Below are 27,842 nucleotides of genomic sequence, written 5' to 3' on the forward strand. Positions count from 1 at the left end.
TATTAAATATGTACTTAAAAGTTTTAGAACTTTTTGGCCACTCTGTACAAGGACAAGGCTTTCATAAACCAGTAACTTTTTCTCAAGATATGCCAAAATGCGCCAGTAAGTGGTGAACTTTCCTAATTTTTAAAAGCCTTATTCTTGCACAAAGTGGCCAAAAAACTTGAAAAAGTTTGGATTCATATGTATCATGATTCACTAAATTATTTGGATTTTTTTGACTGGTGGGAATATGGATTCCAGGTCCCCAAGTGACTGTACTTGTTCTTTTTATTGGTGGAATTTTTAAGCATACAAAGAAGCTTCAAAAAACTCCAAATGAATTTACAGAGGACAACAATAAGCTTTTCTATTGATTGGTAAAAAAACAATTTGAAAAAGTTGCGCCCTTCACGCGCAGTGCGCAAAGTGTTTGCAAACTTCGCGCACTGCACAGTGCGCGAAGAGCTTTTCGCAGTGCGCGAAGTAAGTCCAATAATATATTCCCAGTTTATCTTGCACCTGACAGCAAATGCAATCTTATTTTGGTTTTGCAACTGGAAGATCATGGTTTTTGTTGTGTACACAAAAAAAAAATTGTTTTTGGTGTACATGGGAACAACGATTATTGAATGTTTTCCTTGAACTGGTGATTTATATATCTCATCTGGATCTAGTGTTATTACATCTAGGACTCTGTTTTCAATCAACAAAAGCAATGTGCTTAAGGATTGGCACGTTATTCTGGGTCATCCGTCCGACCAATATATGAAAAAATTCTTTGAATTGATGAAAATCTCACCGAATGAAAAATCCGGGACTTCAATAACTTGTGAGGTGTGTAGAATGGCTAAATTAAAGTGTTCCTCACACTCCAACCCTCTTCCGTCAGCTTCTTCACCTTTTGAGATGATTCAAGTGGACGTATTGCATGTTTCACCCAATTCTTGTGGTTCTTACTGTTACATTCTGGTTTTAATCAATGATTTTTCTTGATTCAATCGTGTTTTCCTAATGCAGAAGAAATCCAAATCTGAAGCTAAGATCATGTATTTTATTAATGAAATTAAAAATCAACTGAACATAACGCCTGCTATTCTTCATACTGATTGTGGGGGAGAGTTTGGTTCAACGGTTTTTAAATCATTTCTTTCTCAGCGTGGAATATGCCTTGAACAAGGTCCAGCAAATTCACCTCAAACAAACGGTTTGGCCAAACAATTTAATCAAAATCTTTTGATGAAGATGCGCTGTATTCTGGCACAATGCTCAGTACCGTTGAATTACTGGGATGAGGCCGCCAAATTTGCTTCAACGTTAATCAACATGCTGCCTACATCTGCGCTCAACTGGAAATCACCAAACTCAGTGCTGGTTGACAAGAACAGCGAGATTGAACAAGTAAGACATGTTCATACATTGATACCTTTTGGTCTAAAAGTCTACGTCCATACCCAATCCCCTTCCTCAAAAGTTCTTCCGCCCTCCAAACCATTCTTTTTTCTCGGCTACAAGCCCTGATTGGACGCAATGCGTTTTTTTGATCCCATCTCTTGCAAGACAATCATTAGCCAAGACTACACCCCATCAATTCTCTCCTTCCCTTATAATTCCAAATCTGCCATGATGAAGTTACCCTCAACTTTGCCCACATCATGTGTGGATTTGGCTCCCAAAGATGAACACATTGAAATCAACTACAAAAAAACAAAAGGTTTCTTTTTCCTATCCAACAATTACACCACCTCTCTCCGTTCCTTCTTTGCCTTCATCTTTGCCACCTACTCTTCCACCGATCCCGCCTTCTCCTGCATTGGATGTACCTATTTGTCAAACTGATCCATCCTCTTCGTCGTTGAAACAGCTAACAACTAAGCGCTTTACTTGCAAGTGGCAATCTAAAGACCATCTATCTCCCAAAAATATCAGTTCCACGGTTGATCCATCGAATATTGTAGAAGGATCTTGGTGTCTCAACAAAATTCTTCCAGATTTAAGTGTAGTGATTCTATCTGAGTTTCCAGAACTTAACATGACTCAAGCCGTAACAATCTCCAAAGCAATGAATGATAAGGCATCTTTACCTCAGTGGGAGGAAGAGTTATCATATGAATTCAACTCTCTTCAATCCAAAAACACCGGCACTCTTGCTCTGCCGCCATCCAATGACAAAACCATAGGAGGAATGTGGTTACTCACCAAAAAGTTAAATGAATTAAAGGAGGTTATTTGCCATAAAGCTTGTTGGGTTGTTTTTGGTAATCATCAAGAACATATGCTACATTACTTCAAAACCTACTCATCAGTAGCGCGGAATGAATCGCTCAAGATGATGTTGTCGCTCGCCGTTAACATGGATTGGTTGGTGTTTCAATTTGATGTTGAGACAGCTTTTCTATATGGTGACATCAATGCCTCAATTTATGTATCTCAAGTACTTGGTTTTGAGGATCCAGATCCAGCTAAAAAGGGATGGGTTTGGAAACTTAACAAATCTCTGTACGGTACTAAGCAAGCTCCACAAATGTGGAAAGCGCATCTGGTCTCAACTCTAAAGTCTATTGGGTTTGAGTCTTCAATTCTCAATGATTCATTGTTTCACAATATTGATAAATCAATTCTGTTACATATGCATGTGGATGATGGTTTGTTTATTGGTTGATCTTGTGCGGCAATTCTTTTGTTCCTGGGTGACTTGAAGAAATCATATGTTTTGAAGGTTAAAGAGAGACCAAATCAACATCTCGGATACATGTTTCTTTGGCAACCCAATGGATCATTGGTAGTTCATCAATCGGATTTTACTCACAAGATCATTGACGAGTTTGGAATGAACAACTCCACCTCGGTAAAAGCTCCGTTGCCTCTAAACTTTCATCGCATTGTGGCTTCAGAAACATCCCCTTTTGATGTCAAAACCATGCAAAAAGCTATTGGGATGCTAGAATATCTGGCACTTCATACTTGGCCAGATATAGCATTTACGGTCAACGTTTTAGCACAGTTTGCGTCCTCCCCTTCTTTAGGTCATTGGTCTCTGATCAAGCACCTCCTTCAATACTTACAAGGCTCGGCCAATTTTGGCATTCATTTCTGTAAAGGATAACAAACCAATGCTTTATGCGGATTATGGTTCTTCTCTAGTCACTAAAAATTCCATGTTGAGATACGTCATCACTTTCTTCGGCAATCCAATTTTGTGGACAACAAAGAAACAATCTGTGGTTGCTCAATCAACAACAGAAGCTGAGTTCATTGCAATTAACAAATGTGCAAAACAGCTACGTTGGATGTCAAACTTGATCACATCTCTCGACATTTCCATTGATCCTCCCTTGATTTTTAATGACAACTCCAGCGCAGTAACAATAAGCAAAGAAGCTCAACTCAATCCCAACACAAAGCATATTGAAATCCGGTTTCAATACGTTCAACAGCTCATTATCATGAAGGTCCTTTGAGTGAATCAAGTCTCAACGCTTGACATGATTGCGGACATCTTGACGAAGCCCCTTGGAAAAATAAAATTACTATCTGCTTTTAAACAGTTACATTTAGTTAATGTGCGTGTTTAGGAGGAGTGTCGAAGTTTTAAACATGCACATTAGGTTTGATGTGTATGCATGACGTCATGCATAGTCAATGCATGAGATGTATATCTGAATCAAAACTCCGCTCCCAAAAACTCTGTTCAACCACACTCTACTCGCCAACAACTCTATTCCTCCCCTTCCTTCCTTTTTTCTGTTATCCTATCTTTCATCGCTACTTGTCAATCAAACATTCACATTGACTCAATCATCGACTACTAAAAACTACTAGAAGACAATCTTCTTCGGACCTCTTCAATCAAATCAAAGATCAATTTCAACCGCCGCCGACTCTAAGCACTCAGGAGGAGCTAGATCTAGTCTCGGGGCAGGTAGTTACTTCATGTTCTTATCAAATTTATCAAAGATTGTCTATATTAATTTTTCTTTTAATTGTTACTTCAGACTAGTTTGTCGTGATAATTCCGTGTGTTTGTTGCCCTCGCCCGTTGTCCTTGTTCAAGATTTGTATTTGCACTGGTTCTTTCTTTGAGGTATTTTCTTTTATTTTATTTTAAACTATCATTCAACATTCAAAGAGATCTAACCATTGTTTTCAATTCTCAAAGTGTATTTACTTTTATTGAGTTCTCAATAAAATACTGTTTCAATAAAGTACTTGTCTACCATTTTTACAGCTGCAACAGCGGCAGACAATCAACTTCCAATAGCATATGTAAACAGAGCAATACATACTAGCTATTGATTTATTTTTTAAAAAAGAGCAGCTTCATACCTCTGCATAAGTAATGTCGATGAAAAACATGAATGTTACAAACTTGCAATCATTTCCCTGTATAGACGTTGTCTTTGGGTAAATTAATGCCTAAGTTGTAACAGAAACAACTTGGGCACTCTCAGGATTGATTTTATCATCAATTGGCTTGATTTTGCTGGAGTGTTTTAATTGACTCTTGAAAAATTTCTTTACTTTGCTTCCGCTCCCGATGGACTTCTCCTTTTCCAGTTCTTCCAGGACATGCTTAGCCAGCTTTTCTGGCATTCTTCCGTACACGATCCTTCTAGCTTGATCGTTCCTGATCTTGTTGTACGCTTTTGAGGGAGCTCTCATATAATCCAAAAAGGTTTTCTTCTTCACTCCAGCTAATTCCGCGGGTTTCACAATACCTCCTTCCCCCTTTGAAGTAGTAGTACCGGTAGCGAGAGCGTTTTTATCCTCCAAGGCACCGGAGCTCTTTGCAGCCATGGAAGCCTCCTCAGAATGACCGGCTGCTTCTGAGGTGCCGGGGGAAACCTTTGAGCTCTTGATGGACAGTTTTTCCAGAGCCCACCGACCAAATCTGTTCCAAATACGATTGGCGATTGCGTCTGCTATTTTTTTCTGCGTTTCCAGCGAAAGTGATGCCCGATCGTTCTCGTAAAGGTGTTTAACCGCCATGCTTGCTCTCCTGTTAATCAACCATTTCCAGCTAGCCTTCGCACCCTTCCGCGCTAGGCTTCTAAAGTAAGCAAACCCGTCGCCAGAAATTTTCCTCAACTGTGTCAATCGACTTGTCTCCGAACCTTTGGGGGTCTTAGCATCGGTGGGCTTGGTTTTTGGCGGATCGGCGAGTTTGTTTTCTACAGTATTGGTTTCCGCAGTATTGGTTTCCGGAATAGGAGGTTTAGTTTCTGGCGGATCGGTTGGTTTAGTTAGCGGCGGGTGCGGGTGTTCGAGTGTCTTTGCTGAATCAGGATTCCGGAGTTCTGCCAGTATATTATCAGATGAACCGTGAGTCGTGACAAGTTCAACGTCCTTTGCAGGGGTCATATGTGCGTTACTTGCGACTTCGAGCATTGAATGAGCTGCTTTTCCACCCTCCAAGCCTCCGCTAATGTGGGCACTTGCCCCAACCAATGACTGCATAGGTAAACTGAGAATATGGCTGGCAAGTAAAATAAAGCCGAAGATTGCAAAACGATTGAATCGATGAATGTTCATCCTCCACGCCAATCACCTGGAATTGACCAAGTATGCTGCAGCTGAGAGGCGTCACAAAATTGAGAATTGGTCAGTCACTGGGTGTCATGTCAAGCACTCATCTCAACCTAAAGACAAACCTTCGTCGCTTCTCAAGTAGTGTGATTTATGCGTGTGCCTTTTTGGAAATCAACGCTCTGTTGAAAATGATGACCTCTAGGTATTCGTGTTGTGAGTAAAAGGAGAGACAGTTATCGGTCCGTGAACTTGATAAAAGAATGAGAGTTCCTGAAAAGTGGAGTATAAACGATAGACAGTGGATAGCTATGGACAAAAGCCAAAGCTTATCTGAGCCAAGACAAAGAGAGATAAAGTCTTTAATAACTCAATGTTTTTCAATGAAAGACGGATCGGAAAGGAGGGTGAAGGAAATAGAATTTTCGAAGATTCTTGGTTGATGATTCACCCAAGCAGTTTGATTGGTTTGCTTGCTTAACGAGGCACAAGGTTGTACTTCAGCAGTCCTCAATCTCATCGGATGCTGCTGAAACTCACTTGACTTGTTCGTTCCCTTGAGGACTGATCCGTGTCCTCGAGTGTCGAGGGCGATTTGACTGCTAGTCTACCGTTCTTGGTCGGACTCGGGAAGTAAATCCTGATGTTCCTCCCTGATTTTAGGCACTAGAGTCATGTTTGATCCTGAACAACCATCTCTCGAACCTAGCCCGGGTGCATCCGCGGACGAAGTTCCTTCGAGCGCTCGCCTCCGAGCTCGACTTCTTCAACGAGACGCCGACGTCGACGAGCGGGGTCGGGATCCCGACGCTCGGGACGAGTCCGGTGCGGGGGCTCCACAGCCTGAACCTGATGGACGACGACCCCTTCGACGACGAGCCCTCCCACCACCACCATCATGATCATCTCGACGACGACGACCACGTCCCCCATTCGCCGCTCGATCGGCTTCTTTAAGGGAGGCCAACATGCATGGGGTAGCGGGCCACTCCCGCGGTAAATCCCAACTGGATGAGCTGCAACTCTGTTGATGACCTGAAATAAAGCCAGTCAACGATCCCATAGAGCTCCAAGCAGAGGCGGGTGGCATGGTTGGTATCTGGAATGTTTGTGTTGCAGAGGAACATCTAGAAGGTGATTTTCTCCAAAGCTGGACATTCAGGGCAAAGGGGAGCTGGAGTGTATGGGAAAGCCAAATACCAAGTACTGATGGCCAAGGAGTGGAGACCACTTGAATCCAAGCCAAGGGGGCCATCACACCCAACTGTCAGAGGGAGAGGGGTTGCTAGATAGGCGGATTGTTGGGGTTGTTTGACACCAGATTGGTGTTTGGGCGGGCTGGAAGAACTTTGATCTCATCCAGGTTGCTATTAGTATCCTCAGATGGAGGTTGACTGAAGCCAACCATGACAGAGGTGGAGGAGATCAAAGAACAGAACAATGTGACATGCTTCACGGATTTCCCAACTGCCAGTGCCAGTGTGGACTTGGAACCCCTCTTGCTTGGGGGGGTTATGTTCTTCCTTGGATTGAGAGCGCCTGAGGGGTGTTTTTGCGGAGATTTGATGTTTGATTGTCAGACAGAAAGATCCAAAGTTGGGGGGTGGTCATAGTCAACCCCCGCTTGGTTATTGACAATGGCCTGAGCCCTTGCCCACAACTTCTTGAATGGCAGGAGCATTAGGGGGTTTCAAACCACCTCCAGGAAGTCGTCCAGGTTGCACTTTCCAGGAAACAAACACCTCCTGGAACGTCTCCTGCGGACCTGGATTCCTGACCGGCAAGACCCTCCAGGAGGTCCACGAAATCAGGAAAAACCAGTCCAAAACAAAGAAACAAAACCAGCTTTGACCTTGCCCCAAACAGAACTGAACCCCCGGGATTACATTGCAGGTCTGTGAATCAAACTGTACCAAGTTATATTGTCAAGGGTGTTTGCTTTTCCCATGAACTTTGCCAAGTTCCCCTTGTTTCCACAGAGATTGCCTGGTTTGGAAGAGGTGCCAGGATAACGGATCTCCAAGGGGCCAAGAGTGGCCTTCCGGCCACCTTCATCAATTGTCTGTCTGGTTGGGCAATGTTTCAACCCTAGCTGGTTGGTGGCGGTTGATAGATGATGTTCTCAATGTAAAGCACATAGTTGATGTGGATGGGGGTAACTTGGCCATGGGGGCAGGGCCTCTTGCGTCTTGGGAATCAACTCACAGCTGGGGTTGTTGAGCATCAACATTGTTTCAGGGTCAGGAAGGTCTCCTGGGTGATGATTGAACAAAAAATCAGCTACAGGTGCAGGAGAATGAGAAAAAGGCTGCAAAATGCTTTACCCATAGTTCTCTGATTGCTGAATTGGCCAGCCAATGGTGGGAGGGGGTGGCACAAACCTGATGGGGGGAGAAAACACCAACCTTGATCTCAATATCAAAGTTGTGTGTGGGGAAGAGCTGGTCCAGAATCAGCTGGCTGGGGTGATGGTGGTGGTGCCATTGAAGAGACCCACATGTTGGGTATTGGTTGGGTTGTGGGGCCTGGCCTAGGCTTGTGGTGATGGAGGCTTCAAGAAATTTTGTTCATTGTGTGACTAGTGGAGGACTTGCTGTCAATCTGGAAAGTCAGATCTGAGCCACCAGATATCAAACTTTGCAGGGAAATCTGGGTCCCCAAAGATCCCCGAAGTGATCCAGAGTTCCAGATTCCAGATTTCCCTGCGAAATCTGAAATTCCAGATCTGTTCAAAAGTGACAGGAAGTCCTCCAGTGTACGTATGTACCATCCAAAGAAGCCAAGCATTTTTGGATGTGCTGTACATTTTGTTGCAGGTAGGATATTCAATCCTGCAAATTATCAGAAAAGCCAAAAATGGATCTTCAGAGCAATGGAATATCCTTGAGGATTCCTTTGACCTTCAGAACAGATTCCTTCAAGTTCAATCAGTTTTGAAGATTTAGCCTCAAGAATCAGGTGAGGGTGCCCATGATCAGTACCACCAAGAAAATTTTCTATTAAGATTTGTTTCTAGATATTTTGCTGATTTTTTAAATTTTGGCTTTGTGTTTTTGGGATTGAAAATCATTAGCTTGCAGATATTGTTCACAAGCATCTCCTGGACCCTCCGCTCAAGAGGCTTTTAAGCTATGTAGCATGACATCCCTGCTGCCAAATGGGGCCTTAGATCTGATGGGCATCTCCACTTTGGAAACAAGCTTTTCTGGGTTGTGTACATACATAGATTAGGGGCCGGTTCAATTGTTGAAAATCCTTTTTTTTATACAGGGCCCAAACCCGAGTTCTGGTAATAGCCAATAGAAGTGAATTTTGAAATTTCGAATTGTCGTATTGGACTGGATGGTGCATGTTCAAACGAGCCAGTGCTCTGGTGTGATGATTTGATTTTTGGGGTGATGTGGCTGTGGGCCTGGTTGCGGCGTGGGCTGTGCCTGTTCCCACCCTCCTCGAACTGGCCCACGCCACTCTTGCCCACCAACGACCATCCACACGCATCTCCCCCCACAGTCCTTTCGAGAAACCACCACACCTCACCCGACAGCCACACACAACCACCATGCCCACGCTCGAACAGGCCGCCCTCTCTGGAACATTGACTTCGAGCAGACTCCCCCTCGAGCGAGACCCAGACGGACGGGAACCCGATCGAGAGCCCGAAGAGGCCTGCATGCTCGAAGACCTCCTGGCGAGCCACGACGAGGACGAGTATGGCGACTTCGATGTCCATCCGCGCAGCCGAGTCGCCGATCCCGACCGGCACGGCTTCCTGCACCCCGGCCAGCAGCCCAGCAGCCAGTCGACCAGTCCTGCCGGATCCCAGTCCATGTCCAGGGGCTGGAGTGGCAACACCGGGCCCAAGGGCGTCCTCCTCGACTTCAAGGCCAGTCACGGTAAGAGCGGGGCCATCCTCGGCGGCGGGGAAAGCCTCCGGGCCAACTACCCCCGCCAGATATCCATGTCCTCCGCACTCGCTTCCAAGCGCTCGGCCTCCAACAGCAACAACACCCACCGAGCCTCCAGCCCAGCCATGAGCGACTCGGACTCCTCGGACTCCAGCGATCGCGACCACCACATCCGTACCAACACCGCCCTCTGCAACTCTACCAAGACCACCACAAGACTCATCTTCTCCGACAACCGTCATCCCCATCAACACCACCCCCGCCGATTCGCTTCCTCCTCCTCATCCACCTCCGCCCTCGTCAACAACCCGCGACTCGACGCCAGGGGCAAGAAGCTGTTTGGCCATCTCCGTGAGGTCGGCGTCGAGAACTTCATCCAGGCCGTCGAGGCCGAGAAGGACGACAAAGAAACCGTCGTCCTGGTCCACCTCTACGACCCCGTTAGTGTTCTCTACTTCTGTGGGGCCACACTCCAGAGCAGCGAGTCCTGATGTTCCTCCCTGATTTTAGGCACTAGAGTCATGTTTGATCCTGAACAACCATCTCTCGAACCTAGCCCGGGTGCATCCGCGGACGAAGTTCCTTCGAGCGCTCGCCTCCGAGCTCGACTTCTTCAACGAGACGCCGACGTCGACGAGCGGGATCGGGATCCCGACGCTCGGGACGAGTCCGGTGCGGGGGCTCCACAGCCTGAACCTGATGGACGACGACCCCTTCGACGACGAGCCCTCCCACCACCACCATCATGATCATCTCGACGACGACGACCACGTCCCCCATTCGCCGCTCGAAGCTCGGACCTGTAAGGCCACCGATAGCGACATCCTCCCCACTCTCATCTGGTATCGCTCCGGCGAATATGTCCAGTCTTTACCTGCACTCGAACGCGAACTTCCCCTCGGCGGGATCGTCAGAGGCGAACAAGGCTGCAGAGACTTGCAACGTTTGCTACGAAAGTTCGTCCTCCCCCGCCGCTCTCTCTCTCTCTTTTGACCCCACTAACTTGCGCGCTTGCTTGGATCAGGAACGGGATCATCAACGATCCTGAATCAGTGCCTTTGTAATCAGCTATCGGTCCTGGCTTGCTACATCCGCCAAGAACGAGCACCTCTCTCTGCGATGTTTCTTCTCCCCTTTCCCCGCCGATGGCTCCAGGTACCGCCACCCTTCTCCAGTCGTTTCCTTCAACCGCACCGGTTTTCGCGTATATAGATAAACTCTTTTTTTTAATTGCGTCAGAAGTACTGCAACAATCTCGTTCTCCGTAACGCCTTGTAGATCCTCCCTCTTACTGTTTTCTATTTCGCCTGTCCTTCAGCTCTTACACACATGAATGTGTTGGACACAGGATGATTATCACATGACTCCCATAGTTACAAGTATAAAGACATACATACTGTACATACATTCTTCCCTCCTTCCCTTTTCGTGTATATATTGATTACTTTCCGGCTATATATATTGACCTGATCCCTTCAAATGAATGGTAAATTAATCTAAATACATACAACAGTCTATCTTCCATCTCTCTCCATCATCAAAGTTGTGAAGAAACTATTAGAAAACAAATAAATACAGATCAAGTAAGATGAAAGCTGCACACTCTGTTCTCTCCTCTTTTCTGTCTGCTCGCTGATTTAAATCACATAAATATGTACCCCTTTATCTCTCCTTTATTTTACGTGTGCACACAACAGTTATATAATTTTTCAGGCACATGCACCAGCTTGAAGAACGTGTGTTGGATGTGATGATCACTTTGTGTGGACATTTCCTGCTGGCTTGGCAAGAGACAGCTGCACCGTATCCGAGATTTTTTTGTCTCCAGACTATTTATTTATACACCAGGGTTGGTTTTCTTTCGTGGATCTTGTGAGTCCACACACATCACTCAAGCAGGGTTGCGGCCCCAGACAGCCAAACTCTCTGGGAAGGAGGGAATTTGTAGCCCCGAGCCAGATCTGCAGCCTCTGCCACTGGGCCTGGTCTTGGGTGGAAAGAGAAGCATGTTTGTGCGCAACCTGGAAGGCTGGGAGGTTAAGGCTGGCACCCGAAAAGTACCACCCGGGTGGACCCCCCGGGTGGAGCCACCCGGGTGCGGGTGGTCGGGATGAGGCCAACACCCCGCCCGAACACCCGGGTGGTTTGGCAGTACATGATGGGCGGGCTTTCAAGGTCATTTGGACGGGCCTGAGCCTTGGGAAAGTCCAATGACCGGGCCTGGGAGGCCAATTGGACGGGCTTGGGAGGCTGCTTGACGGGCTTGGGAGGTTAAGTTAGGTTTCTTTGACCTCATTTCTCTGATAGGGCAAGCACATCCCCATTATGGGTCATCTGGATGGTGTCAAGGACCAATGTATTGAAGATTTCAGCCCAGAGGCGCAGTAAAAAAAATAATTGTGACCACCCGGGTGGACCCCGTTCCACCCGGGTGGTTTCGGATCTCGGGTTCGGGAAAAGGCTGACCCCCCGCCCGAACACCCGGGTGCCAGCCTTATGGGAGGTCAGAAATCGGTTGTGGACAGATCCAGATTCCAGAAGTCTCTAAACCTTGTTTGCGGGCGACGGTCCAGATAAGGTTTATGGTAAACTGCCATTTCTAGTAGACTACATTTCGATTTCTAGATTTCCAGGCTCTATGTAATCGGGGCTATTACAGATTGCAGGGCCAGCGCTAATCCTGATGAGCTTGCGACGAGGTTCTTGTGGGAAGTAGGGGCGGCTGTTTTGGGGGGGATGGACGGTGAAACGAGTGTGGGGGGATCCATGCACATCCCCCCACTTCCCAACAAAAAAAAAACAAAAAACCAGCAACATCCACCCAGAACCAACCATGGCCGGCCCACCCCGCCCCCAGCAGACCGCACCCCGAGCAGGCGTGGCCCAGTCGATCGTCAAGCTCGTCCTGCTCAGCTCCTCCGCATTCCCGCTCTTCGGCTCGCCCATCACCCCCACCACCCTGCCCAGCCCGCGCTCGTCGATCTTCCAGGGCTCCTACCTCGATGGCCTCGTCGTCCCCCTCAGCCGCCTCGACCGCTCCTCCCCCCAGTTCTGGTGGATGATGACCGTCATCGTCTTCCTCGTCCTCCTCGGCGGCTGCTTCGCCGGCCTCACCCTCGGTCCGTCTCCACCCATCCAGCTGCATCCAACCCATCTAACACCCCTGACCTCTCCATTCTCGCTGCTCTCTCGATGTAGGTCTCATGGGGCTCGATATCTTGAACTTAAGGGTCCTGAGCACCAGCGGAAGCGAGACTGAACAAGTCCAGGCGCAGAAAGTCCTCAAGCTGCTCGAGCGCGGCCGCCACTGGGTCTTGGTCGTCCTGCTCCTCAGCAACGTCGTCGTCAATGAAACCTTGCCCATCTTCCTGTCAGTCCACTCCCCTACACACCCAGATCTCGCGGGCCTCCTCGCTGACAGTCCTCCCATTTTTTCAGTGATTCCGTCTTGGGCGGCGGAGCAGCTGCCATCCTCATATCCACCGCACTAATCGTCGTGTATGTCCCAGGAGACCCTAGACCACCCCCGTGTCAAGACCTATGTATACTGATCTCCATCCGCCGACGGCACACACACACACACTAGATTCGGCGAGATCATCCCCCAATCGATATGTGTCCGATACGGCCTCTCGATCGGCGCAAAGTCCGCCCCCTTCGTCCTCGCCCTCATGTACCTCGAGTTCCCTATCGCCTACCCCATCGCCCTGCTGCTCGACTACATCCTCGGCCATGACGAGGGAACGACGTACCGGAAAGCCGAGCTCAAAACATTCGTCGGCTTACATCGTCGTCAGTCTCCTCTCCCCTTCCTCAAACCACGAATCTTTCTCTGATTTCGCTCGCTGGTTTGTCCAGATATCGGAACGGACGGATTGAACGAAGACGAAGTGACGATCATCTCAGCCGTGCTAGATCTCTCCGGAAAAAGTAAGCGGCCTATGCCCGAAACATCCCCAAAACAAGCCCAGCTCATCCCTGAATCACCCTTTTTTTTATGATAGCTATTGTGGATATCATGACGCCGATTGAGGAGACTTTTACCCTAGGAGAGGACTCGATCCTGGACGAATCGACGGTCACCGAGCTGGTCAGCCAAGGATATTCGCGCGTGCCAATCCACCAAGCCGGCCATGACCGGAACTTTATCGGCATGCTCCTGTGAGAGCTTTCACCGTCCCGCCATTCTGAGCATCATCGAATCCCAAACTGATCATCACTTGCTTCCTCCTCCTCCGGTAAACAGTGTCAAACATCTAATCAGTTATGATCCTGAGGACGCCAAACCTGTTCGCGATTTCCAATTGAGTAACTTACCGGAAGGATCGCCGGACATGACCTGTCTAGAAGCGTGAGTCCCTCTGCCATCTTCCGCAGGCCAGGCTCGTTGTTAAACCCGTCTTTTCCGCGCGAATGCAGCTTGAATTTCTTCCAACAAGGCCGCTCCCACATGTTGCTAGTCTCCTCTCAGCCTGGCGAACACGGGGGTGCATTGGGCGTCGTCAGTCTGGAAGACGTGATTGAAGAGATGATCGGCGAAGAGATCATCGACGAGACCGACCAGTACGTCGATGTCGCCCACAAGATCAAGGTCGTCCGTAAGCCGCCGGTCACAAACCGCACCTCCACCCGTGGCTTGGCCCCGCTCATCAAAGGTCCGTCTCCCTCCCCCCGCAAAAACAATGTTTGTTTTTTCATAAGGATACTGATCGTGTGCCTTTTTTTATGACACAAAGGTGTGATTGAGAAGCGGCGACAGGGAGAGCCGCGGATCAGTCGGTCGGAGTTTGGCGAGGGCGAGGACTACATGAGTGGGGAAGGGCAGACCGGCTCGGTACCGTCGACGCATCCCAAGCTTGCGCATCTGCCGGCGCCGGCAGGGACGACGGGGATAGCGGGGGGCGTCGCGAGCAGCAACCGGAGCTCGGTGGACATGCAGTCGTGGCGCTCGCCGGTGCTCGACAAGGTCAAAGTGAAGGGGGGAGAGACGCGCGCCCAGCGGGCCGAGTCCGAGTCCAGACGGCGCAAGCTGGCCGCCAAGAGCTCCTTCCAGGAGGCCCATAGCGCCATCGACGAGGACCGCTCCTCCAGCGTGCACGAGGACAGCGGGACCGAGAACACGCCCTTGCTCGACTGATCCGCTCGCCCTCTCTTGGCCCCCCCCCCCCCGCCTGAATCTCCTCGCTCTCCTCATCTCCAATCCTCCCGCTTTGGCCCCCGCACGCCCTCCTCTGGCCGCCCGCGACGAACAATCACTCCTAATTATTACCACTCCCCTCTCGGCTTCATCCTCTCCACCACCAACAAAATGCCCTTTCAAGGGGGAGGCGTGGCCGGCATGGCTGGCCCTCTCCCCCTCCTCTCCATCGCCACCCCATCATCACTCCCTCCCCTGCCCGCTCTTCTCTTGTCGTTTGTTTCTCCGTTGGTGCGCGGTGGAGCGGAAGCGGCGGCGCGATCCGCGTGCGCAGCACCCCTGGCCGCGGGTGGTTGGTCTTGGTCACTGATTTATTGATATAACTTACACAATCATTCAAAACGCCCCCATCCCGTAATTTAATTTTTATTAGTTTATAAAGTATAGAGTATGTTAGTCACAGATGCACATATGCACGTGTGGTGCTTCGATTATTCCGCGATCTCTTTCATCATCCTTTCGCCTCTGAGTAGTGTTTTAGTATCTGTGGTACCCCCTCTTATCGGCCCTTTGGGTCATTCGTAGACCGTGCTCCTTCTGTGTGTCTCTTTTTCCTTCGACCTGGTTTATGTCGTATATGTATGATTAGTCTCCCACTTTCCAAAGATAATTTATCGAGATTGTCTTCCTTGGCTGGACTGGTCGGTCTTACTGCAACCTTCAATGTCCTCTTGGTCCTTGATCAAGTTAAAACCTCTGGGACAAATCACGTTGGCAGCAGGAAGTTGAACTATTGCAAAACTCACACAGCAAGTTTCAACCTTGCTAATGAAAAAATAGCCTCTTCGTAGTGCTGAAGCGCCGCGTACATTGACTTCATTTCACATAAAAACATGGCTAAAGCAGTGGCACAGACAAAAGAAACTGAAGAGGCTGGACTATTTTAGTTATTTGAGCTTGAACTATCCACCACTGTGAGCATATACTTATTTACACCCACATCATCGGTTAAAGACTTTCTTCTTTTTATAAATTCAAACATGTTTACCGTTGATGTCGGCAAGTTGACATAACTCATTATTGTTGATGACTCTTAACACGCCAGGCGCCGCCGCGTTGCCGGTGATCTTGGCCTTGGCGATGTCCATCGTTTGGGACATTTTGCTCTTCGCGCTCCACTGTCCAAGAGAGCCAGCGGTCAGTCGCAACTCAAAGTGATGGAAGGACCGCCCGTCTCTTAAACTCACATAGCGTATCTCGGTCGGCTTCACTTGGATTGCCGCGACTCTCGGATCGTCGTAATCACCGGTGTGCTTGCCATCGCCTAAGTTGCCGAACCAAGCACTCAGAGAGGAGTTCCAAATCTTCTTGATTTCCTCGTGATCCTCGATGATTTTCGCTTGACCTGATCATGTATCATCCACCCACATTCAACCAACCGCAAATCAGTTCAACTTTCCTTTTCCCCTTCTTCGGTAAGCAGACAAATGAGGATAGGTCAGATTTGCCAACCTGAAACTGATACCCAATCCGTGCTTGAGGGGTCGTAGAAAGACACGTTACAAGAGGGGTCATTCTGGAGGTCTTCGAATTTTTCTGTCCCAAACCATCCAAATAAATTACCAGTCAGGTATTGACGGATCGCCATTTGGTCTCATTCATAAGACCCCCTCCGGGGAGGGGGAAAGCCCTGAGCTCTGAGATATTTACCAGAATGATTGTTGGCAACAAATTCGAACATCAAGCCTTTTTTGGACGCCGGTGCCATTGCACGCGAGTTCAACGCACCGCCGTTGTGTCGAGTAGTGAGCATGGCAGCTAGTAAACACAGACACACGCACACACGAAATAACCAAGCAATCATTGAGCAAACCGGCATCTGCAACTTTCGGTCATCATAATATGGCCTCACTTTTGACGTGCTCGACGATATTTCCGACTAGAAAACAAAACAGAGATGGGTTGTTCAGTTATGTGGATCATCAATACATCTGATCTCTTCTCGCAATGCGCGACTGGAGAGAGAGTGACAGAGGGGATAGATAAATACCTTCTTCGGCTTTCTGTTGGGTCGGGGCATCCTGCGATGCTTTCTGGACATAAGGGTCTGCCTCCATGTTTTAAACTGTTGACTAAATCTACACAAAAGGCAAGCGTTCCTCTCAACTTGCAGCGCAAACCAAGCAAATTAAATCATCGAAGTCTCAACGGGGGACGAACAGAGACTTAGCTGGGGACGGATCTGAGGGAAACGCAGGTTTGGGAAACGGTCAACGGGAGGGAGATGTAGGTTTTTGAGGGCGAGAGAGAAACGGGGAGGCGTTCCAGGGACAGGCGGGAGCGATAGCCACGCTGGAGAGGAGACCTGCTCCACTGCCTCCAGAGATCACGGGATGCGTGAAAGGCTTGATCGAGATAAATTGCCCCACTTCGGGCGGCTTTGAAAGCCAGCATCAACCGCTAAATGAAACCTTCTGGGCACATCGTTCGATCAGCTTGATCGGGAAACCCACAAGAACCACCTCGGCCCAGCAATCATTCGCACTCCGCGCCCGCGACCGGATCGCGCTCAGGCTTGCAAGTCCTGTGAAGTCCCAAGCCAGCATCCCAAAACCCTAAAGGTAAATATGTAAAGAAAAAAACGACAGGGCTTCCCGGCGAGGGATGGATTTAAGCCCTTCTTTAATGCAAAATTTTTAGATTCCAATCATATAAATATAATCAAGCAATTCAGCATCTTGTGGCATCCAAACTTGCGGCTTGGGGTCGAAGTCCCCCCTCCCCCTTTGGCCATGATCAGGGACTTAATTCGCCCGAACTGACCTTTGCAAGCTGTGTTATACACTGCTGTGGCTTGGTTGTAGGCCCCTTTTGGATCGGCTCTGTTCCGTTCCAAGTGTCATGGGTTGCTCCATTATAGACAACTAAGGTAACCAGGGCTCTATGAAAGAGTCCCAAGAGAACCAGGCAAATATCCTTGTATGAAACAGCAGAGTGCCCTTGGAAGAGGATTACGGGTTGCAACTGTGGTCAGCAGAGGAGACTGAAGAGAGGAATCACGCATGAGAGGTGATGAAATATGGGCTTACATTAATAACATTTATGGTGTTCAAAGTTGGTTTGCATAGTTTTATACATGCATAAATCATAACATCATAAAATATTTTTTGCAGGGGATATGACTGTCTGATTATGTAATACAAAATTTCCTCACCAAAATATTTTTATGATTTTATGAATAAAATTATGCAAACCAACTTTGAACACCATAATTGTCAATAATTGGTAAGCTGTCCAAGTTGAGTGTTTCTGAGCAATCAGACCCATGCAGCTTCTTTTTTTTTTAAAAAAAAGTGGTTGATAGACACCTTGAAATGGGCTCTAAAGTCTTGTCAATTCATATTGTGAACCACCCTATACATCCAAATGCAATGTGGAAAAACTCAAGCTAACCTTAAATTCCAAATTCCAAATGATGGAAAAGAAGAAAAGCACTGTCTATCTCTGCCTCTCTGAAATCTAATCAGGACCAGTTGAGGCGTCTCAACAACATATATACTGGTCTCTTCAGCCCATCATACTGGACGTCTTCAGAGGTCTCCAACCTGGTGCTATAGAAGGCTCAGTAGATATGTAGTAGACACTTGAAGGATCAGGATTGGATTGTGAAAGCGCACAGAGATCATAGAAGAGCGGTCCATAATGAATTATGCCAGGAGACGAAGAAAATGTTGGAATGTGTTAAGTCACACCCACGCTAGATCAATTAAAATAACATGAATAATATATAGACATACTTGTTATTCTATAACTGAATTATGAATTATTGTGATATACCCTAATCTGTTGGTTATTTTGAAGGATATAAAGTATTGGCCAAGGCCATTGCTGCCATTAAAAATGTGAATGTGGGCATTCTAGGATTGTTATTTTCTGGAGGTGTGGTCTGCAAGTTGCTATTGAAGAATGAAGAGGTGGAAAGCGCGCGAACGCTTCAAAAGAACAAACAAAACAAAAAACGGACAAATGAAATGGGAGGGATGAGGTGTAATTATGTTTGTGACAGGGGGTACTATGCGGATGATTGATGTCCTTGAGGTTTCGAATATGTAGTTTTGTGGATAGATACAATCTTTGGTACAACGACTCTTCACAGAAAAGACCGGAACTAGAACATGAATCACGTCAAGATGAGTCTAACTTTGTTCGGTGGAGAATGAAAGATTCAACAAGAAAGAGAAAAGGGGAATGCGGGATTGGGGGATATGAACCGATTCTTGAATGGAACCGCGACTGCCAGCCTCAACGGAATTCTTCCAGAAACTCTGACTGCCACAAGTCGTTGGCCTCGGCTCCGGTGAAGTCCAGGAGAGGTTTTAAGGTCTGGTCGTTTCCATTTTTTTCCGATTTAGTATGCTTCTCTTGACCAGTCTCGTTTTGACCAGGCTCCTTGTGTCCGTGATGTCTTTTTGGAACCGGTGTTGCACCCGAACCTTCGACTGTGGGTGGCCAAAGAAGATACGGAACAAGACGGTCAGTCAGTTTCTCCCTTGGAAGAAGGATCAGAAATAGGAAATAGGCAGAGTAGCGATGACTTACACAAGCCGTGACAGATGATCAGAGTGAGGAAAATCGTGGAAAGTTTCATGTTGAGTGTTCAGATTCTCACTTCAACCCTCCGCGTGGGATATCCGGTAGATAACCCGGGATATCTGTCGAGGGGCGCGGATCAAGCCAGATATCTGAAACCCGAGGTTCCGAAACCTGCGGATACCGATTTCTGGATCTGAAGCGGGGCTCTTCAGGATGGAGAGGCTCAGCGGAATAGACACGCGCACAAGATGAGAGGAAACTGGCGAATGGCCTGAATATGAAAAGGAACTGGGGGGAAAACCCTCTCCAAGAGAGAGGATGCCTTGTAAGGACAAACAACCCCAGGTTGCAGACAAACAAGCCCTGGTTGCAGACAAGCAACTACAGCCGTCAAGGCCGTGGCGCGACGACCGCTTCTTCAGCCCCCAAGACGCCACATGGACCCCGATTCGCGCCACCATGCGTACAGGTGACCCATGGCGATGTGGCGCCCCCACCGTGGCCCCCTGGGCACCACTGACTTGTTTATCACAAGTCCCTCGCTGCGGAGTGCCCGGGTACAGCCTGGGCTGGCGCGGAGCGCCCTCGCGCGAAGCGCGACCTCCGAAGGAGTGACTTGCAGGTCCACGTGGGTTTCACCCGCTTGAAACTCAGCTGTAAGTACATTTTTCGGAAGTAAGCTGTGTAGTGCTCATCTTCCTAGAGTGGCCCGAGCCCCTTCGAGGGGGATCCAGGCCACTAGATGTGTGGGGCGACTGCGTGAGGAGACTCTCTCAACTGGGGAAAGTTTTAAATTTTGTCCAGCGCGCTAGCGCGTGTAGAGCGCCTGGGCGCTGAGAGGGTTCTCCTCCGCGAGACAGCTTCAGGGCGCTAGCAGGAGGCTTCGGGGGAGCCTAATGTGACTCCTCTCTCCGTCGTCTCTACTCTCGCCCAAGAAGGGAGGGCGAGAGGTCGGAAAGTTATGTCTGGTAGATTCGTGCTTGTGCTGAAGGAATGAAGAGGGATACGGATGGATTAGCAAACCCTTGACGGACCAGTGGCTTAAATACCCGTCGAGTTCGCCTGTGGTGCTCACCAGGCTTGCGTGAGGATCGTTCCTTTGGGTTTGTCCCTTGCCTTAGGTCCAAACTGTTTGTCCTCGCTTCCCGTATCACCGAGCCAACCGTGAACGCGCGTATCTACAAATGTAGCTCTTCTCTTCTGGTGGAGTTTGGTCCTAGAGGTCGCCTCAAGGGGACCTCCTCGGCCCATTGTGGGTCTTAGCCATGGACCTTAGCCACCTTTGCTGCGCTTTGGTAACTCCCAATAAACGCAAAAGTTTGGCTTGAGAGCTTTCAGCGTTTTTGGTGGCAGTTTTTCCCCGCTGCCCTTTCTGGTGTCTTCCCCCCCTCAATATTATACACCTGTGGAACCAGGAGAAAGCCCTGCTCTGGGCGCATCTTTTGGTGTGCATCATGTGAAGATTTGTGCTCCCCACTCCCCCTTCTTTCCCATATGAAAATCAGGATTGTTGCATCCAGGCACTCTGACGGACGGAACATCTTCTGACGGATTCCATGCCGGCTTATTGCGCCTTTAAACATAACACATGCACATTAAGTGTACATCCATATCTTTTTCACAGTGGTCCAGCAACTCACAGATTATCAACTTGTGAATTATAAAGTGGCTGGTGATGTATTCACTACAGCTCCGTCAACCAAATCCCAATTAGTGATCCATGATTTCTGAGGAAGGGGAACACCTCAGCTGCTAGGCAAGCGCAAGGTTTCCCCTCTGGTGTAATTTATATATTTTGTAGAGTACAGTGGGTCATCTAATGTTTTTGGCACCACATTTTTGAATGCAGAAGCTCAGGCCACAGCCGTTAAGTCATGAGATTGGATAGAGGATTGGAAAATAAGTTCCTAAGAATGATTATGAAATAAAAAAAAGTAAAAATGAAAAAATGAAAAATGTGGAATTTTTTCAATTTCTTGCAAATTTCTCAGAATGTTCATTACTGTTCAAACCAAGGGGGGGAAATTAGAGAGCAAAGTATGGCATACAACAAGAATGATAAAAAATGAATCTTTTTGAAACCATTGCCAATGATTTTTATTGGATAAAATAAATTGAGTCAAATTAGTGGTACCTGATTTGGGCCACAGTCCCTGAGTTCAAATGAAATTGGTTGATAACCCATCCACCCAAAAAATCATTGAAAATGGTTTCAAAAATTTTCATTTTTTATCATTCTTGTTGTATGCCATACTTTGCTCTCTAATTTCCCCCCCTTGGTTTGAACAGTAATGAACATTCTGAGAAATTTGCAAGAAATTGAAAAAATTCCACATTTTTCATTTTTTTATTTTTCCTTTTGTCATTTCATAATCATTCTTAGGAACTTATTTTCCACCCCTGTAGCCAATCTAATGACTTGACGGCTGGGGCCTGAGCTTCTGCATTCAAAAATGGGGTGCCAAAAACATTAGATGACCCACTGTACATTGAATCTGAGATACTTAGCTATCCTCTGCACTTCAGCTTGCTGACTCACAATGAGTTTGCACTGTGTAATGTCAATTTGATTCAAAAAGTGGGCCAAAAGCCACAATTTTCCTGAAGCTCTCACGCTGAAAAAAGACAATAACTCATTAGCCCCCCATTGGGTCTGCACCCCTGGTCCCGGGAGGCTTATTGAAGTCAGGGGTTCCACGGTCCTCAGGGCGGCCCCAAGGCCAAAGCAAGACCCTTGAGTGACCTGGCGTCCAAGGGCTGGGCCAGGGTTGGCCCCCAGGCACCCATTGTGACCACCACATAGCAATGGTGGCAAGGCCTTGTAAGGTTAGATGCGCCCCTTGGCCACCTCTATGAAGCCCTTGGGACTAACACCTTGGGCTTCCAACAAACATCTCAAAAGGCTCCATCCCATCTGAGAGCCCGGGAAAATTACTGGGTATTTTTTTCTTTTTTGGGTGTGAAATATTCATTCTGCAAGAACATTGATCACACAGGCAAACAGGTGACATTCCAGTACGCAGCATCACCTTTGCAGTTACTGCGGCCACCAAAATTAGGTGACGCTGCATGCGGGAGCAACAGGTGTCTGCCTGTAGTGTGATTGTATATTTACCCCAACACGGACAGCCCTTTATTGATGCAGCTGTCAGAGAGCTCAACGGGTGTTGAGTACAAGGGTTGATTTCAAACCCCACTTGTGGAGTTCTTTTTGTGGGTGCCGGTGGCTGCGCCCTCCAAATATGTTATGTGACATTCAATCCGCAGTGACTTTTCCTCTGTCTGCCAAATGAATGTCATGTAACAGCTTTAGGACCATGCAACCTGATTACGTGAAATGAACCATTTTTGAACGTGGTGAGGGACACCGTGTGGAAGCTCTGATGGCAGCTGGAGCCCATGTGGATGCATCCAATGGCACCGGTAGATAGTGTAGAGGTAGTATATGTTGGTACACCTCACACCTGTGGATATAGCTCAACGGTAGAGCAACCCAGCATGCATCGGGGAGATGCGGGTTTGATTCCCCCTGTCCGCACTATTCCTTTTACTCGCTCTACAGGTTATGAGCCCAGCACTATAGGCAGCTGTGTACCTGGGATGAGCCTCTGGGAGGATTAGTGGGCTCTGTCACCGGTGTAGGTGTACAGGGGGTGTGTAGAGGTAGTATATGTTGGTACACCTCACACCTGTGGATATAGCTCAACGGTAGAGCAACCCAGCATGCATCGGGGAGATGCGGGTTCAATTCCCCCTGTCCGCACTATTCATTTTACTCGCTCTACAGATAGTGTAAGCCCTCTGCTAGTCCAGACAGTGCAGAGTGCGGACAGGGAGCGGCAGATGCTGCTCCTCCTCTGGTGTGGTAATTATTCCTGTTTTTCTATGCAGAGAAATATAAAAATTTCCTTTTCTTCTTTATACATGAGAGGTAAAGCTAACCAGGGAAATGGAATCTTCACAAAAACTAACCTACAGTCACCCATTGGAATGACCCCTCTATCTCCACTGGTTTAGGAGTTACACGGATTTCAACCTGTCATGGGGAATGTTTCTCTTGCTTATTTGTCTTCAAGCTAATTTTGCATTACATATGCATAATGAATATGCATACTTTTGCTTGTATTTATAATACCCTGCGGGGTTGTACCCTTTATGCTGTAGTTAGCACCCTGTTTCTTTAGGGTAGGTCCCTTTGAGGCTGTGCTCCTGTTAAAATATATGTTATAGGGATGTACCCCATTAGCTATTTAGCCCACCAAAGCCTGTTCCCTTGGAGCTAAAATCCCTTCAACCACAGGTATAAAAGGAGACCTCTCTCCAGCCATTTGCTCCCCATCCTGTCAATTCCCCCCACATTACACCAAATTACATACTACCTACAATTTCATATTATTACCGGCCTTAGAGCAACTCCACCGTGGGTGCTATCTGTCATTTAGCTCCAAGAATGACAAATTTGAGGGCCACCTGGGTTGCTATACAGGGTGTTAGGAGCCTTGGGAGCTCAGGTGGTGCCAAATGGGGATGGCCACTTGCACCTGGGTAACTGCCGCGGGTGTGGATGCTACCCTGAAATTTCACTCAAGTCAGATACCCGCACCCGCTGTGATGGTAAATCCTGGTTGGGGACCCAAATTTTCCGCACAGGCTTGTGGAGTTTGTGGGCTGAAGATTCCGCAAGGCTGGCGCGGAGCGGCACAGTCCGGAGGATTTCCACAAGGCGGTGCACGGGGATATGTACACGGCGCGGCGGCGGCGGAGCTGGACTTGACTTATGCAGGCCGGCGCGGACTGGCTAGTATAGGCTGTGACCGGGGGAAGCCGTGGCAGCCAAAGCGGGCTATGTCAGCCGGTGGAGGCGGCATGTGGGATCCCGGCATTAAAGGCTAGACAGAGGCGAGAGGAGTCCGACGGTGGGCAATGATGTGCGGCAATGTTGAGAGAGGAATGGACAGATGAAGTTTGTGGTTGTGGGAATGTGGTTTGGCGGATAGCGTGCATGAGAGGCGGCCAGAGGAGGATTTCTTTTATTTCTCATGCTGTTTTTTCCTTTTGTACAGAGGGGGGAGGGAGTTCCCCCCCCCCCCCCCGAGGATCTGATTATTATGTTTTAGGATTTTACTTCATGGTTGTTACTCTGGCACGGATTATTTACAGTGGAGATGTTACTTACTTGCAGAGGAGTTATTTTGACTTGCGGAGTTTTATCTTTTTGTACTTCCTGGGGATTATACGGTGTTTGCGGCTTTTCTACATGTTTTGCAGATATATTATACATTATTTTACTTGCTCTGAAATTATTGCGCCCCATACTTACGTGCAGAGCGGAGCAGAGTTTCCCCAGATCACCCAACTTTTCCCGTGAATTATCTTGGAGCGGCGGTGGTCCTGAGATTTCTATGCAGGGACCTCTTTTGCTCACCACACGGCACCCGCACCCGCCAAGGCAGGTACCCGGGTGCCAAGTGCCGGGTACCTGGGTGCAGGCGGCGGGTACCCACTGTTTTCCGCTTTTTTCATCAGAGAAACAGCTTGTCTAAGTATTAATTACAAGCTATCTACCTCATAAAAATCTTTATTCTTCCCACTTTCCTGGGGATCTGGTAAGCTTGCCAAGGGGACTCCTCCCAGGGAGCTGGATACATTTATATCCAGCTTGCCAAGAAGAATCCTCCCATGGAGCTGGATACATTTGTATCATGGTGAAAAAAACTCAAGAAACTTCTGCCACTTGACATACAATATTACAAAGGCGCCTTTGTGATATTGCATGTCAACTGGAAAGCAGTTTGTTGAGTTTTTTTCAGAATGTATCCAGCTTGCCAAGATAAATCCTCCAAGTCCCAGCAAGCTGAATCTGTCAAGCTTGCTGGGAGAACTCCCTTGCCAAGCTGGATTCACTCCTCCTGGGGTTCTGGATACATATGTATCTAGCTCACTGTAAAAAGGGGTACCCTCCAAAAGTATTGCCAGTACCCGCCAAGCAGTGCCGGGTGCAGTGTGAGGTGCTGGTTTTGGCAAAAAAAAAAACTCTGTAGCAGGTAGCCAAGTTTCAAATGCTATCTCTAAAATAGTGTGCCTTTTGGCACAACACTCCTATTACAGAGTGTGATTTGGTGCACTCCTATTACGTAGTGTGCTTTGGCACACTCCTATTACGTAGTATGCTTTGGTGCACTCCTATTACATAGTGTGCTTTGGGATAAAGGGTATCCAGTATTTCTTACTGGATATCCCACTCAGGATATATGGTAGTGGTCAAAGTGTCTTGATCCAGGGGATTGTAATGGTCATGTTCATAAGGCTTGGGGGTACCGATTAAGTACAAGCTTGCACATTAGTTTTTGGGAGAGATTACAGGGGGCAATCATGGGTGTCCGACTGATTGCAGATAGGGTTGAGAATTGGGCCGGCCCAAACCAGCCCACTTGGTTTTTGTTTGGCCCAACAAGGGTCCAAACACAATTGGATGGGCCAAGATCTGTGGGACTCTTGGAATGACCCAACTCAAAGCGGGTTGGGTTGGGCCGGGTTACTGATTTCATTGGGTCGGACTCGGGTCCGACCCACAAACAAGCACTTGTGTCAGTGACAGTGTGTGAGCTCAGCAAAGATCCAAGATTCCGACTTCGACTCCAGCCACACTGAAATTCAATGGGTGTCCACAGGCTGCCCAACACCCGCTATCCAAACTCAGGTGCCCATTGGGCAAGCCCATTTAGCTGTGGGACCTAAAAATCACAACCCGCACCAACCCAAGAGCGCTGGCGCGGGTTGCTCATGGGCTAACCCGGCCCAATTCTCAACCCTAATTGCAGATTTGGATGGACCCCTGAGTGAGGATGCAGGCCATGACGACTGTTAATGCTGAATGGGATAGTCCTGTGAGAAGTGTATGGGCCTGAACTGACTGCCAACCAGGGTTTATGAAGTTAGGTTCGCCCTGCTGGCAAGGGTGTAACCGCTGCGCTGCGCTGAAAAAAGCGGTACTTTCAGCGCAGCGCAGCGGTTTAGCGCTGACATCAAAGCCCAATCAGCGTTAGCGCAGCGCCGGAAAGAGCGCTAACGCTGACAATTAGCGCAGCGCAGCGGAAAAACCGCTGAATCGCCGCTGATGGCCGCTGACCGCTTTTTTGGTGTCAGCACCCTGATTTTGCTGCGCCCCAGTAGCAGCGCTGACTGTTGCCGGAGCGGTAGCAGGGAGGGACACGTCAACCAAACCCTCTGCCTCCCATTTGACCTCAAATTGCCTTTATCACCATGTTGGGGTGCAGCAAAATCTTTGCGCTGACGCTGAAAAAGCGGTATTTCCGCTGCGCCGCCGCTGATTTCAGCGCTTTGACGCTGATTAGCCGCTGATTTAGCGCGCTAAAATGCAAGTTTTTTTTGCCATTGAGATGAAAAAGCGTTAGCGCAGCAACCCAACCGCTGATTATCAGCGCAGCGAAGCGGCCCCAAAAACCGCTGCGCTGCGCTCTTTGCAGCGCAGCGGTTACATCCTTGCCGGCGCTGGGCTCAGAGTCGTAACGACCAAGTATATATATAGGTGGCGCTGGTTTGCAGACGACTGCTGTGAGTTACACATAACGGCCCTTGCAGCGGACCCGGTGGGCTGGACGGTGCAGGGCTCCAGGGCTGGGGTTGTGTGCGTGGCTGGCGGGAGGCGCAATGGTTGGTATTTGAGCCGTTGCCGGGCAGATTGATGGTCATAAGGGTTGCCTAGAGTAGTGAGGGTGGGGGCGGTGTAGCTTGAGGCTTGCCGCGTCCCGCAACGGTGGAGAGTGGTGGAGGGAAGGACGACATGGCAATGAATTTTTCTGAGGGTAGAATGCTTGCTTTTGGAAGGTGTTGGACGGAATCCCGTGTTGCCAGGAAATAAATACAATGTGCTCATAAAGCTGTTCATTAAGCTTTGTATATTTTTCTATACATAGTAGTGGCACAAAGACGACCAGAAGCAGCTGTGACCGCGCCTCGCAAGGGTTCAACATGCCATGGAGCCTGAAGAGCCCAACTTTGCTCCTTTTCCTGGCTTAACAATGTCCCACCCTCCCATCCGCTGAATGGTAAAACGCTGGTCGCGTTGTGCCGACCGGAGCTGTCCCGCAGGGATTGCCCCTCCTCCAAACATAGAGGGACTTGGTCACTTGGTTAGGTTACGTAGATCCACTTCCCGCCGTCTGCGCTCTGTAGCAATCATCGATAAGATTGACATGAATAATTGTGCAATCGACGGCTGCAAGCGGCGTTGGCCGTGTCTCGATGGGCATCCGGTCGAGTGGCTTGTTTCGGAAGGTGAAACCGTTACTACGGAAGCAAGGACCATGGACTGCATTGCCATGCATTGGATCCGGTCCTTTCCTCTGTGCAACGTTTGATTTTCAATCTATTGCTACAACTTATCAACATACATTGATACATAATAGAATTGGAGAGGCAGATGTAAGAAGCATTAAGCAGAGCGGCCTCAAACGCGTCAAGGATACCGCAGCCTCGGTAAGAAGCTATCCGATAATAGCCCCTCCCAGCCGGGAAGGACATCGATGCATGTGGCCCGGAATCTTGAAAAAAATCGTCTTCGGGTTGTTCATCAAACCCTTATGTAACTAAGTTTGTCCCGCGGCCCGATCAATGAACTTGAGCTACCCCCATAAGCAGATGGTTTCGAGCCCAGGGGATTGCCGGGAACGGGCTGT

General features: G+C 48.4%; 6 protein-coding genes across 6 annotated transcripts; 2 read left to right on the forward strand and 4 right to left on the reverse strand.

Annotated features, from left to right (window-relative positions):
* Positions 1 to 4,398: 4,398 nt before the first annotated feature.
* Positions 4,399 to 5,514, reverse strand: PtA15_12A402 (uncharacterized protein; the record flags this gene model as incomplete). Its single annotated transcript, XM_053162008.1, has 1 exon — positions 4,399 to 5,514. One exon carries the CDS (start codon positions 5,512 to 5,514, stop codon positions 4,399 to 4,401), a length of 1,116 nt encoding a protein of 371 aa, XP_053025968.1.
* A 699-nt stretch (positions 5,515 to 6,213) lies between these two features.
* Positions 6,214 to 6,441, reverse strand: PtA15_12A403 (uncharacterized protein; the record flags this gene model as incomplete). The annotated part of the gene is made up of 1 exon (XM_053162009.1): positions 6,214 to 6,441. The coding sequence occupies one exon, from the start codon at positions 6,439 to 6,441 to the stop codon at positions 6,214 to 6,216; it is 228 nt and encodes a 75-aa protein (XP_053025969.1).
* Positions 6,442 to 9,067: 2,626 nt separating this feature from the next.
* Positions 9,068 to 10,477, forward strand: PtA15_12A404 (uncharacterized protein; the record flags this gene model as incomplete). Its single annotated transcript, XM_053162010.1, has 3 exons — positions 9,068 to 9,853; positions 9,924 to 10,369; positions 10,438 to 10,477. 3 exons carry the CDS (start codon positions 9,068 to 9,070, stop codon positions 10,475 to 10,477), a joined length of 1,272 nt encoding a protein of 423 aa, XP_053025970.1.
* Positions 10,478 to 12,246: 1,769 nt separating this feature from the next.
* Positions 12,247 to 14,550, forward strand: PtA15_12A405 (uncharacterized protein; the record flags this gene model as incomplete). The annotated part of the gene is made up of 9 exons (XM_053162011.1): positions 12,247 to 12,532; positions 12,612 to 12,783; positions 12,852 to 12,911; positions 13,000 to 13,205; positions 13,272 to 13,343; positions 13,418 to 13,574; positions 13,660 to 13,764; positions 13,833 to 14,068; positions 14,150 to 14,550. 9 exons carry the CDS (start codon positions 12,247 to 12,249, stop codon positions 14,548 to 14,550), a joined length of 1,695 nt encoding a protein of 564 aa, XP_053025971.1.
* A 1,034-nt stretch (positions 14,551 to 15,584) lies between these two features.
* On the reverse strand, positions 15,585 to 16,667 carry PtA15_12A406 (uncharacterized protein; the record flags this gene model as incomplete). Its single annotated transcript, XM_053162012.1, has 6 exons — positions 15,585 to 15,728; positions 15,798 to 15,955; positions 16,063 to 16,146; positions 16,261 to 16,368; positions 16,463 to 16,489; positions 16,601 to 16,667. 6 exons carry the CDS (start codon positions 16,665 to 16,667, stop codon positions 15,585 to 15,587), a joined length of 588 nt encoding a protein of 195 aa, XP_053025972.1.
* Positions 16,668 to 18,852: 2,185 nt separating this feature from the next.
* On the reverse strand, positions 18,853 to 19,198 carry PtA15_12A407 (uncharacterized protein; the record flags this gene model as incomplete). The annotated part of the gene is made up of 2 exons (XM_053162013.1): positions 18,853 to 19,049; positions 19,150 to 19,198. 2 exons carry the CDS (start codon positions 19,196 to 19,198, stop codon positions 18,853 to 18,855), a joined length of 246 nt encoding a protein of 81 aa, XP_053025973.1.
* Between the last annotated feature and the right edge of the window lie 8,644 nt (positions 19,199 to 27,842).

The sequence above is a fragment of the Puccinia triticina genome, chromosome 12A (genome assembly GCF_026914185.1).
Source record: "Puccinia triticina chromosome 12A, complete sequence".
Classification (NCBI taxonomy): Eukaryota; Fungi; Basidiomycota; class Pucciniomycetes; order Pucciniales; family Pucciniaceae; genus Puccinia; species Puccinia triticina.